We start from the raw sequence: 13178 nt of genomic DNA, 5'->3' as shown, positions 1-13178 counted from the left end.
TTATGTAATAAAGGACCATCTGATCTACATCCTCTTATGTCTTATTTATTTAAGGAAATTGTTTTTATAATATTAAAATTAAAAACAAAGTTTGAAAATGCAGATATTTAGAAATCTGGGTTTTCAGAATAGTGTGAAATCACAACTTAAGTTGTGTTGTATTTTATACATGTTGTATTTTATTACATATCAGAGTAGCTAAACACTATTACAACATACTTGAGAACTTTAGAATCTTATTGGACTGGAAGAATTAAAATTGTATACTTTTTAGTGTGTCTGACGGAGTTGACACAAATCAAGTTCTAAAGGGAAACATGTTTATTTGTTAAAACCTGTTCCTTTACATGGTTAAATAGCTAAGACCTTTCTCTACAGAAATATATAACTGTAATGAATATAGTGTGTATTTAAAAAAAAAAGATTTTTGAAACGTGTTTTGTCCCAACTCTTGAGAACTAGTGATATATAAAATAATTTTTTTTATAATTTTATTTTTTTAACTTATTACTGGGTTACCAGTAAATGGTAGTTGCATAAACTACTAGCTCATGCTATAGCAGTATGTCATGCTTCATAAACCAATGATTCATGTCAACAGATCTTTGACCTGACATTTGTACATGATTGCCCAATAGCCATCAAGTCAACAGTTTGGTAAAGTCTGCATTATCTAAGTTGTTCCATGAGACTCCCTATGCCCAGTCTTGGAGCCACTGTAATGATGTAATGACTTCTCAAATATTAGCTTAGCGACCATCATTAGTGATGATCTTGACTAGTCTATGGTGTCTTAATTATACTGTCAAATATCAAAGAAGATTCGCTACCTGTAGTCATCAAGCTTACAGTATCTAGTCTCGCCAGGGTAAATGCTGCCACTGTAGATGGGGGTATAGCTACAGTTAGAGGGCCTGCCTGCAATGCAGCTGTCTAATCAGCATTCATGTTCACTCAAATTCAGCACAAATATTTCCATTTACAGTGGAATTCAAGCTGGGAAGAAAAGCTACCTATATAGCTTGCTGTGTGCCACATGGTCTGCTTCACCAGGTTATTTGAATTCATAAGCTACCAATGATGATGGTCTCTTAATTCATATGCAGGGATTGAAGCTCAATCCTGCCAGTTCTATACCGTAGTTACGGTCAACGGGATTCTTCCTCTTATTTTGTGTCCTAACAGAGGGAAAGCAGCCTGTCCCAACTTGACTCTGACTGCTGTCATTGAGAGGGAGACAGCAGGGAGAGCTCCACCACCTATTGCCCACATCAAACAACACAGCAGCAAGTAAGTCCTCTCATTTCCCTTCCTTCGAGATTTTTGGGCATAACTGGCATCAAATAGAACTAGAGAATGTTTGCCATCGTTGTCCTGTGGTAATTGCTGTAATTTCTGCAATATTAAGTTACATTTCTCAATTAATAACTCTCATTTGTGCAGTCTGATCAAAATTCCATTGTTTTTCGACATTGCCGTCCAGAATCTGATTTCTGTAAATTCTATCCATTTAAATGTAAAGACATTTTTGAGTTTCAGGTATTCTATATTATGACTATTTCAATTATCTAGAGCAGGGGTGCACAACAGTCCTGGAGGGCTGGTCTGCGACCTGGTTTTTGTGCCAACCAATTACCTGTGCCAACAGTACTATCTTTAAGATACACTTGCCGTCTGCAGCTGTAGCTGGTCCTTGTACAAACGTCTGCTCAAGACATTATTTAGCTAATAAAATAATTAAGAGCAGAATCAAAATTTTGATCTCAACTGCTTTGAAATGGCAACAGAGACAGCCTACAGAGATGAAGTCCACAAACTGATAGGACAGACAATAACTTCACACTAAACATCAAAAAGACTAAAAAAATCATCATCGACTTCAGGAGACGCAGAGGGGACCTTTACCCCCTAACCATCAAGGGAGAGGAAGTGGAGAGGGTCTCCTGCTTTAAGTTCTTGGGGACCCACATCACTGAGGACCTCAAATGGTCAGCCAACTCCACGGCACTGGTAAAAAAGGCCCAACAGCGGCTCTATTTTTTAAGGACACGCAAGAAAACAAACTTGTCTGCTGAGCTGCTCAAGGCCTTTTACCACTGCTCTATCGAGAGCATTTTAACCTATTGCATCACAGCATGGTATGCAAACTGCACAGAAACGGAAAGGAAATCCCTGCAGAGAGTCCCATTAACACTTCGCAGAAAATCATCGGACTTCCCCTGCCCACACTGGATGACATCTTCAGGTCACGCTGCCTCCGCGGAGCTAGCAGCATCCTGAAAGATGGAACCCACCCCTTTCATCACCTCTTTTCTCTGCTGCCATCTGGAAGGCGATACAGGGCCTTCAAAGCCCGCACCTCCAGGCTGCAGAACAGCTTCTTTCCAAGAGCCATCACTGAACTAAATAAACACTCCCCCCCTATTGCCATCACATCTGCATCATAACACTCAGGACTAATCCATCATTTATTTATATATATTTATTTTAATAATTGTGGGACGTGCAATATTTTTCTACTGCTTGAAATGTTCTCCTATGCTGCTTTTAAACTCGGGTGCATGAGTGTGTAATGTGTGGAGTGTGTGGGTGCATGAATGTGTAGTGTGTGTAGTGTGTGGGTGCATGAATGTGTAGGGTGTGTAGTGTGTGTATGCATGTATCGTTTTAGGTGCTGCACATCAAATTTCGTTGTACTGTTTGTGCAATGACAATAAAGCTGATTCTGATCTGAACAAAAACCCAAACACACGGAAGAAAACGAGCAACTACTGTTAAAACGGATCGAAGAATAGTCAGAATGGCAAAGATTCAGCCATTCATCAGCTCCAGAAAGATCAAAGATGATCTACAATTACCTGTAAGTGCTGTTACAGTCAGAAGACATTTGATTGAAGCTAAGCTATCAGCAAGCAGCCCCCATAAAGCACCATTGTTAAAAAAATGGCATGTGCAGAATCGGTTAGAATTTGCCAAGGAACACCGATTGGCCCAAAGTGAATTACATTCACACAGTTTACAAAACCACATGCTTATAATGTGAAAGAGAATATGATACCTTGTTGGGTTGATAAGTATTTGCAAATATCTTCAAAATCTTATACAATATGCTGTACCAGCACCCATGTGACTGAATTATAGAAGGAATAAGCAACCCTAGACGTTATAAGCAACTGTAGTATACATTTATGTTAAACAAACATGGTTCCAGATGAAGATAGTCTATGCAAAATGTGTCTTGCTGCAATACAGAAAAGTCTGCCCCAGCATAATTACATACTAATTTCAGATCGATAGTGACTTACAGAAACATAAGTGGATACACCTTATTAATATGAGCAATAGAGTAAGCCTTGGCTAACATCATTCCCTCAGCAGAAACATCACTACAATAATAGTACAAATTACCTATGTAAATCAAGAACAAAATTATCAATTGTAACCTGAGACCATAAAATACCATTACCTGGATTAGATCAAAAGGTAGTGGGGTTACTGGGTGGGAGGCAGACCAATGGCAGTCAAGGTGCATGTTCAGTCTGTGCCAAAAGATAGTTCATGCAGACATACATTAGATAGTGATGCTGTTTTCCATCCCTGCAGGGTCCAAATACTCAGATGGGAACTCTCTCTCTGATTCTTGTGTTGATCTCTCTCTGATTTTCGTTCCAATTTCCGTCAGCGTTTTTTGGAACTCCCTGAGGGGACCTCTCATATAGCTTTCATTAGCAACTTCCTCAGGGTAGTTTCCAAGTGGCACCTGTAGGGAAAGTAACCAGGACTGAGGGCCAGAGCTTGAAGGGTGAAGACTTGTCTACATTCCAAACCCCTAAGCTCAAATAAATGCTCTCAGGGCATTCAACACAGTGGTGAATCTTTCTGTTTTCTTTGTTATTTCCATTTGTTCCAGAGAATGTTTCAAATCTTCAGTAACTTTAAACTTCAGTAATGTTTGAGCTTCCTGACAGGGAGATGGTTTTATCTTGTCTCATATGCCTATGATAACTGGTTCCTCTCAAAGTTCTAATGCTAAAATAAATAATTAATTTGTATAATTTCTGAAGGAATGCAAATTGCCAAATACTTACGAAGTCTTTTGGAACCTGGCTGAGGAATCTAGCCACTTTCATAGCCTCAAGTGTTGTAGTAATGTCTGGAAGAGTATCCATTATGTCTTTTTCAGTCACCTTCTTGTCCTTGGGTGGAGGCTTCCTCATTGTTGTTGGTCCATTTGGCATCCAGGCATAGATATCATACTGATAATGACAGGGAAAAGCAATAAAACTCACATGGGAATTGCACTGGCATGGCATGGCAATTGCACAGCCATTGTGCTACTGCAATTCCTGCAGCAATATGAGGGCCTACAGGGCTGCCCAACCTGGTTCCTGGGGATCTACCGTCCCATACATTTTCATTCCAGCCCTAACAAAGCACACCTCACTCAACAGCTAAACATCTCATTGAGCTGCTAATTAGTATAATCAGGTGTGCCAAATTAGGGTTGAAATGAAAACCGACAAGACAGTAGATCTCCAGGAAACAGGGCGAGGCAGCCCTGGGCTACAGTATATTGTAAAGTGTCAACAGAACGCATTTATTCAAGGACAGTTGCCTATCTGGACAAAATGTGTAAGTAAGACCAATCTACATTTATAATGAATTGGCTGTCACAAAGGAAACTAAGCTGAAATCCATCTTGTACTTTGAAATTTATATGGAATATTTTGGGTGTCTACCTAATTTCAACGAGGGCATTTTAATGACAAAAATAAAGACATTACAAATGCCAATGACCTATGATTTGATCTATACAATGTTTCTCTTGTGGCAATTTATGAATGTTTCTTTGAGGATACTGTACCTGCCCATGGTTCACAGCAGCATGTTGGGCAGAGCAGGTGAACATTATCATGGTGATGTATTTAATGGCTTCTTCTCTTGTTTTCAGGCTTGAGGGGCAATCTAATGACCAACACATCCAATATTTAAAAAAGATTACCAATGCGCATTTTTAGACATTTGTATTTGGTCTACTTAATAGCTTTGGCATGAATTGTAACACTGTGAACTTTAACTTCAATGATGCTTCTCATTCACCCAATCATACACGCTCTCACACACCAATGGTGATTTTATGGGTTAGGTGTCTTGCTCAGGGACACTTCGACACACCCAGGGTGGGAATCGAACTGGCAACCCTCCGACTGCCAGACGACTGCTCTTACCGTCTGAGCTAATGTCACGCTGGGAATAATGGGGAATAACGAATAGACTGGGAATAACAAATAGGAAGTAGGGAATAAGAAACCAAATTAAGCCAAGTTTAAAACCTTGAATTTAATCAAAAATATCAAAACTGGACTTAGCCATCTGCCTAGCTTCTCTATTTTGATCAGAACGCAAGAAACGTATGCAACCAGAGCAACATTCTGAAACAGTAGCCACTTTAATGGCTTCAAGTAGTTGTAACCAGCAAACAAAGTTTTATTTTGTGGGTGAATTGACTGAAAATATAGTTACTTTGGTAAAAGACCATGGTGTAAGTGGAATAATCCACAATGAGGTGGTCATTACATGGTTTTAACGCACGATGCAGAGGTGAAGAACCACCCGACACGAACTGAAGTAAACCTTCCACTTTTTCTCCCTAATGAAGTCCGTTCTTGTGTTAGCAGTGTGTTCTGGGTCATTGTCTTGCTGCATGATGAAGTTCCAGACACAATGTTTTTGTAGACTTCTGAATTCATCCTGCTGCTATCATCATGAGTTACATCATCAATAAAGATTAGTGAGCCCACTCAAGAGGCGGCCATACAAGCCCAAGCCATGACACTTCCTCCACCGTGCTTCACAGGTGAGCTTGGATGTTTTGGATCGTGAGCAGATCCCTTCTTTCTCTGCACTTTGGCAATTCCATAACTTTGCTTGAGGTTAATCTTGGTCTCATCATACTTTATCGTAATTTTGCCTTCCAATTCTTACTCCTGATGAGTGGTTTGCATCTTGTGGCATAGCCTCTTTATTGCTGCTCTTTAAGTCTTCTTCGAACGGTTGATTCCTGTGTGTGATGTCACTGACTGATCACACGCAATGTTTTGGGGGTTTTCTTCACAGCTCTCACTACGTTTCTGTCATCAACTGCTTTTGTTTTCCTTGGTTGACCTGTTTGATGTCTGGTGCTCAGTATGCCAGTGGGTTCCTTCTTTTTCAGGACATTCCAAGTTGTTGTAAAAGCCAATGCTTGTACAATGGCTCATCGATTTCCCCTCTTTTCTAAGCTTCAAAATTACAAATGCAGTCTTCACAGGCAGAACTCAAGGCTAAAACCAAGACATTCAGAACTATTTATTGTTTAACCAGTCAATCTAATAGGACACATCTGGGCAACAAGAAACACCTGTCAGTCGCATGTCCCAATACTTTTGCTTACCTAAAAATTAGGTGGTCTAATTCAAAAGGTGATATGTTTAACAGATCTAGATAAAAAAAAATTTTAAAGTAAATTTGGGGGAGCCGTGGTGGTGCAACAGGCTAAGACGCAGCAGACTTGCGGTTGCAGTTTGCTGCAGTTGCACACCGGGGACCGGGGTTCGATTCTCGGTCCTGCCAAAAGCCAAGTTTGTGAGCCAGGCAGCAATAATTGGCTCGCTGCTCCAGAGGGAGGGACTTGGCAGGGTTATTAGATCGCCGCACAATAAGCTCCTTGGGGGCAACGGGCACGAGACGAGACGAGACGAGACGGCTTCTAATACGACTACCTCCAATTGAATCAGACGAGGTGCAATTGGCTACCAAATTGGGAGAAAAAGGGAAAAATCTGGAAAAAAATGTAATTAAAAAATAAAAAATAAAGTAAATAAAAGCTGAAATTCAGATCTGTCATGTAATGTACATATTTTGACCTCAAACTCAGTTGTCCTCTGTGTATAGCAAACTTTTGGAGGGGACTGTATACAAGAAAAATTGAACCAAAAGCGGCTGTAGGCGAATTAACCATTTTTAAAATCTTGAATCTTAATAGTATGAGAGGCTTTGCTAAGCCACCCCCATTGGAACAGACACATGCACACACATACTAACACCCCTCCTGCTCCTGCTCATCTGCAGACCACTGCAAGCTGGCCCTTTGAAGTTATCTGACACTACTGTACTTGCTTTCTAAAATAAGCACAGTCACATTGCCCATATGTCAGCCTCTTTTTTGGCAAATTTATAATCGGGATCACGCTTGTTGAACAAGGCAATTTACTAAATCATTCAAACTGTATGAATGAGATGCTCAATAATGTACATGGGACATTTTTTAATAAAAGTGTCAGTAAAAGACACTGGAGAAAGATCATTTTAGTTTTCCTGCTCGCATGAAAAATAAATAGTTCAGGGTGATATCCTGATTCATTGTTAGTGTTTCTGCTGCATTTATAGAAAAAGCAACTTGTTTGCTTGAGACAAATTGATTGCCTATAACGTTATATTTCTAGGTGTGAAGGTAGCCCACCTGAAAACTGTTGACCAGTGAACAGAGGTGACTACCATAGAAAGGAGGAAAAACAGCAGAAGAATGAATGGCAGTCAACAAGAATGATTCATAACAATAAAAACAGAGACAAATAAATCTATCCATCTTTCAAACCATAACAATGACAAATGAACGTGCAAAGGTTTGTTTGGGACTCCAAAATGTATGCTGAGTCTATTTGTTATATTTATCAGAGTTTGGAGGACCAAGAAGTACCAACATTTAATTTTGTTTTACATATTTACACAACAATTATAATTTTGAAATTTATGTGAATGGTAGATTTGATATTCAGGATTGCGATTTTGATATTAACTCAATTTTGACAGGATGGTGTTTTTCACCTCCCCTGTGAAGTGGCCGAGTGCAAGACATGTATCTGAAGATCCGGGTTACAAATCCATCCATCCATCCATCCATTATCTGAACCCGCTTATCCTGAACAGGGTCGCAGGGGGGCTGGAGCCTATCCCAGCATACATTGGGCGAAAGGCAGGAATACACCCTGGACAGGTCGCCAGTCTATCGCAGGGCAGGGTTACAAATCTGTTTGCCAAAACATCTTTCAACCTAGATTGACGGGTATAGGATGGATTCCCTCATGAAATTGTCTAAACAGGAAGTTTTTCATAGAAATCCCACTTGGGAGTTTTTACTTCACTTGTTGTTTGTGTGAGTCTATGTGTGTGTGGGTGGATGGGGGGCGAAGGGGCTTCCCCAATTTACCATGGTACATTTCAGGTTAAATGCCTGCCAATGTGGACAGGGCTTTTAATTTATTTTGAATGAGGTTACCTGGCTTCTGCAGAAATCCATAGTTGTATATGAAAGACACCATTTGTTGGAGCTCTGGATCCTTCTGTATATCTTCGTCATTTTTATAAAGTCCATTCACCACTCCACGAACAAATCTGGATATATTAAATAATAATATTAGTAATTCAATGAAATAAACAAGTTTGCATTAATAGTATTGTGAGTTCAGGAATATCACCACAGAAAATACATGTATCCTCCATGTAATAAAGCTATTTACTCATATATTGCTTCCCAGATGTCCATGCCATCATCTCTGTAGTGAAAGTTCTTCAGCTTGTCGATGCCACGCTGCTTTTATAGGTGATCTTCTTTGTTGCTCTTTTTAAGACCTCCCAATGCTCTTTCCCAATGGCTGTGTACTGTGTGGGTAAACATACAAAAAATGAACAATATGATGAAAAAAAATCAAAATGCTGAACTTGTGAAAAATACTGGACTTTATTCATGTTTCAATGGAACCAATCAAAATAAAACACATTTGGATGGATTTTGGACCATTCCTCTAGACTGACCCTCCACCAAATTTCACCGTGGATCGCACGTGCATCTCCTTTTATACATCTCTGTTTCAATGCCAAACATGCCAATGCGATATCTGACCAAAACAGAAAATTGTTGTCTCATTTGGTCATTTAAAGTATGATTGAACAAAGATACAGTGGTCAGATAAGAACAAATTGAACATTTTGGTCAGATACAGCATCGGCATGTTCACCATTGAAACAGAGATGCATGAAAGGGGATGCACATCATACCCACTGAACATTGCACGTGAGTAAATGTACGTTGCATTCTTTGCTCTCATTTCAACAGTTTTCACTGTGGTTTCTTGCGTTTTCATAAGCTTAGCTATAATTAATGTTCTAGGTTCATTGGATTTGATAACAAGCAGCAGTTAATCAGTTTGAAACCGTACAGGTTACATCATACTTTCATATGGATATATTGATACACTTTTAGCATACATCATCGAGAGTTTTGGAGGAACCAGTCTGCTCATCAAGGTTGAGTCTGATTTTGAATTGTTTATCATGCTTTTAGGAGGGAGATCTTTTGTTCTGTGAATTTTCCCCAACACGTTGAGCTCCAAGTTGTTCTGACTGCACCAGGTCACCAGATGGTCAATCTCCCACCTGTAGGCGGACTCATCCCCACCAGAGATGAGTCCAATAAGAGTGGTGTCGTCCGCAAACTTCAGGAGCTTGACAGACTGGTGACTGGAAGTGCAGCTGTTGGTGTACAGGGAGAAGAGCAGAGGGGGAAAACGCAGCCTTGGGGGGAACCGGTGCTGATGACATTGTAAATATAGTATTGTTTAGTGGGTACCACAAACTTACATTTATTTATGTTTTTCACGTGAAACATGAGCAGTAATCAAGGGGAAAAATGATTCAACAAAGTCACCATGATGGCCGCATATCCAATAATACATTTGAATTAGACCTCAAAGTTCTAAATTTCGACCCATAGACTTAACATGGGGGACACATGCTAATACGAATTAGGCTAATTGAACATTCTATAATGAAATGGACATGAGAATCGGTATTGCGACCAGTCAGTAAATGACACTGACAGTAGGCTAGTACTGTCCACTTTATTCAGTCTCACGGACTGTAGCTCTAGTGCAATGTAACCAATAGCTCTAATGTTAGCTAGCTAACTGTTATATTGGGTGTGATCTGCGGTAACTATGGTTATATTTTCAGAAGGATCTTTGTGGCTAACTCATGTCTAGCTAGATTAGATAACTAGCTATAGCATGATATGGCCAGCACCAACAACAAAGCTTAACATAGTCTAAGAACTGTCCCATTTCATAATTAGTTTGTGTTATCCAAATTGGGTTAGCCAGGCAGCTAGGACTATGATAAATTGGTCTGTCTTGTTCAACTAGCCAAACTAGTCTAGCTAATACTAATGTGTTTCATTCATTTTTATGAGTAACATACAGCATAGGTGGGTAGCTAGCAATGCATTGTTATGCAATGCCAGCTATCTATAAAAAAGCCCTTTGAGAGGTTTTAATCTGAAACAATCTGCCAATCTGATCAATTTAATTTTCCTGTCTTTTGAGGCTTTCAGCAAGTGCAAACATTTCACTTAAAACTTAATATATAGAGACAGCGATGCTTCTGGGGGGGAAAATCCACCCTAAAGGGCACCAGGAAGTGTAAAGTTCCGCTCACTGCACATGCTCAGTTGTGTCCATGATCACATGCCCTAGTCACATGCACAGTGAGGAAAATCTCTGGGTAATTGCATGTGTGCACAGATTATCCAATGAAAAATGCTTGGGCAGTTACCAAACAAAAGTGTAAAGATTTTATGTTTTTCTGGAAATAAAACATCTACAGTGGTCTTCAGATTTATTGGCACTGAATGGCAATGCACAAAAATACAAAAAATGAACAATATGATGAAAAAAAATCAAAATGCTGAACTTGTGAAAAATACTGGACTTTATTCATGTTTCAATGGAACCAATCAAAATAAAACACATTTGGATGGATTTTGGACCATTCCTCTAGACTGACCCTCCACCAAATTTCACCGTGGATCGCACGTGCATCTCCTTTTATGCATCTCTGTTTCAATGCCAAACATGCCAATGCGATATCTGACCAAAACAGAAAATTGTTGTCTCATTTGGTCATTTAAAGTATGATTGAACAAAGATACAGTGGTCAGATAAGAACAAATTGAACATTTTGGTCAGATACAGCATCGGCATGTTCACCATTGAAACAGAGATGCATGAAAGGGGATGCACATCATACCCACTGAACATTGCACGTGAGTAAATGTACGTTGCATTCTTTGCTCTCATTTCAACAGTTTTCACTGTGGTTTCTTGCGTTTTCATAAGCTTAGCTATAATTAATGTTCTAGGTTCATTGGATTTGATAACAAGCAGCAGTTAATCAGTTTGAAACCGTACAGGTTACATCATACTTTCATATGGATATATTGATACACTTTTAGCATACATCATCGAGAGTTTTGGAGGAACCAGTCTGCTCATCAAGGTTGAGTCTGATTTTGAATTGTTTATCATGCTTTTAGGAGGGAGATCTTTTGTTCTGTGAATTTTCCCCAACACGTTGAGCTCCAAGTTGTTCTGACTGCACCAGGTCACCAGATGGTCAATCTCCCACCTGTAGGCGGACTCATCCCCACCAGAGATGAGTCCAATAAGAGTGGTGTCGTCCGCAAACTTCAGGAGCTTGACAGACTGGTGACTGGAAGTGCAGCTGTTGGTGTACAGGGAGAAGAGCAGAGGGGGAAAACGCAGCCTTGGGGGGAACCGGTGCTGATGGTCCGGGAGTCAGAGACATGTTTTCCCAGCTTCACGTGCTGCCTCCTGTCAGACAGGAAGTCTGTGATCCACCTGCAGGTCGAATCAGGCAAGTTCAGCTAGAGAGCTTGTCCTGTAGCATAGTTGGCATTATTGTGTTGAAGGCAGAGCTGAAATCCACAAACAGGACCCTGGCGTAGGTTCCTGCGGAGTCCAGGTGCTGTAGGATGAAGTGAAGAGCCATGTTTACTGCATCATCTACAGACCTGTTGGCTCTGTAGGCAAACTGCAGGGGGTCCAGGAGGGGGTCTGTGATGGATTTGAGGTGGGACAGCATAAGGCGCTCAAAAGACTTCATCACCACAGAGGTCAGGGCGACGGGTCTGTAATCATTCAGTCCTTGGCTTTTTGGGGACTGGAATGATGGTGGAGGTCTTGAAGCAATCTGGTACATGGCAAGTCTCCAGTGAGGTGTTAAAAATATCTGTGAACACCGGAGACAGCTGATCAGCACAGTGCTTCAGGGTGGATGGAGAGACAGAGTCTGGCCTGACTGCTTTGCGGGGGTTCTACCTCTTGAAGATCCTGTTGACATCTCTTTCCAGTAAGGACAGAGGTGTTGCTAAGGTGAGTATCTGTGGAGTGGCCCAGGCTCCTGCTGTGATAGAGGAGATGGGGAGGAGGGGGGCTGGAGCTGGAGCTGGTGGCTGGTGTCATGGGGGATGGTGTCAGGACTGTCCCATTGACCTTCAAAGCGACAGTTGAACTCGTTCAGGTCATTGGCCAGGCGTGAATTGTTCATGGAGTGGGGGGTTTTTGTTTTGTAGTTGGTGATCTGTCTGAACCCTTTCCAGACAGAAGCAGAGTCATTGACTGAGAACTGGTGTTGCAGCTTCTGAGTAAAGTCGTTTAGCGTCTCGCACCTCCTTGCTAAACTTGTACTTGGCCACTTTAAACATGACTCTGTCCCCACTCCTAAATGCCTCTTCCTTCTCTGACCTTAACTGTCTGAGTTTTGCTGTGAACCAAGGTTTGTCGTTGTTGTAACCCACCCTGGTGCGTGATGGTACACAGCTGTCCTCACAGAAGCTGATGTAGGAAGTCACCGCCTCTGTGTACTCATCCAGATTATTGGTAGCAGTCCAGAAAACATCCCAGTCAGTGCAGTCCAAACATGCCTGAAGATCCTCCACAGCTTCACTGGTCCACTTCTTTGATGTCCTCACAACAGGTTTGGAGAGCTTTCATTTCTGCCTGTATGCAGGAATCAGGTGGACCATGACATGGTCAGAGTGTCCCAGTGCAGCGCGGGGGACGGCATGATAAGCACTGCTAGCTGTGGTGTAACAGTGATCCAGGATGTTCTTCTCTCTGGTCGGACATTTAATAAACTGTATATATTTGGGGAGTTCATGGCTGAGGTTTCTTTTGTTAAAGTCGCCGAGGACAATAACTAAAGAGTCCGGGTTTGTCCGCTCCGGGTTTGTCCGCTGTAGTTATTGCGTGCCAGTACAGGCAGAAGTGCATTAGCCTTGAGAC

General features: G+C 41.1%; 1 protein-coding gene across 1 annotated transcript; it reads right to left on the bottom strand.

The window, feature by feature from the left end:
• Window positions 1-3571: 3571 nt before the first annotated feature.
• Window positions 3572-12093, bottom strand: LOC133126636 (hydroperoxide isomerase ALOXE3-like). The gene is made up of 7 exons (XM_061238977.1): window positions 11906-12093; window positions 11500-11595; window positions 9475-9570; window positions 8318-8433; window positions 4865-4965; window positions 4089-4256; window positions 3572-3760 (listed from the first exon to the last, which is right to left on the bottom strand). Exons 1-7 carry the CDS (start codon window positions 12091-12093, stop codon window positions 3572-3574), a joined length of 954 nt encoding a protein of 317 aa, XP_061094961.1.
• Window positions 12094-13178: the final 1085 nt, after the last annotated feature.

Source organism: Conger conger, chromosome 4 (assembly GCF_963514075.1).
Source record: "Conger conger chromosome 4, fConCon1.1, whole genome shotgun sequence".
In the NCBI taxonomy this organism is placed as follows: Eukaryota; Metazoa; Chordata; class Actinopteri; order Anguilliformes; family Congridae; genus Conger; species Conger conger.
Note: the sequence above shows the minus strand (reverse complement) of the source record. Positions and strands in the feature narration are given on the sequence as shown.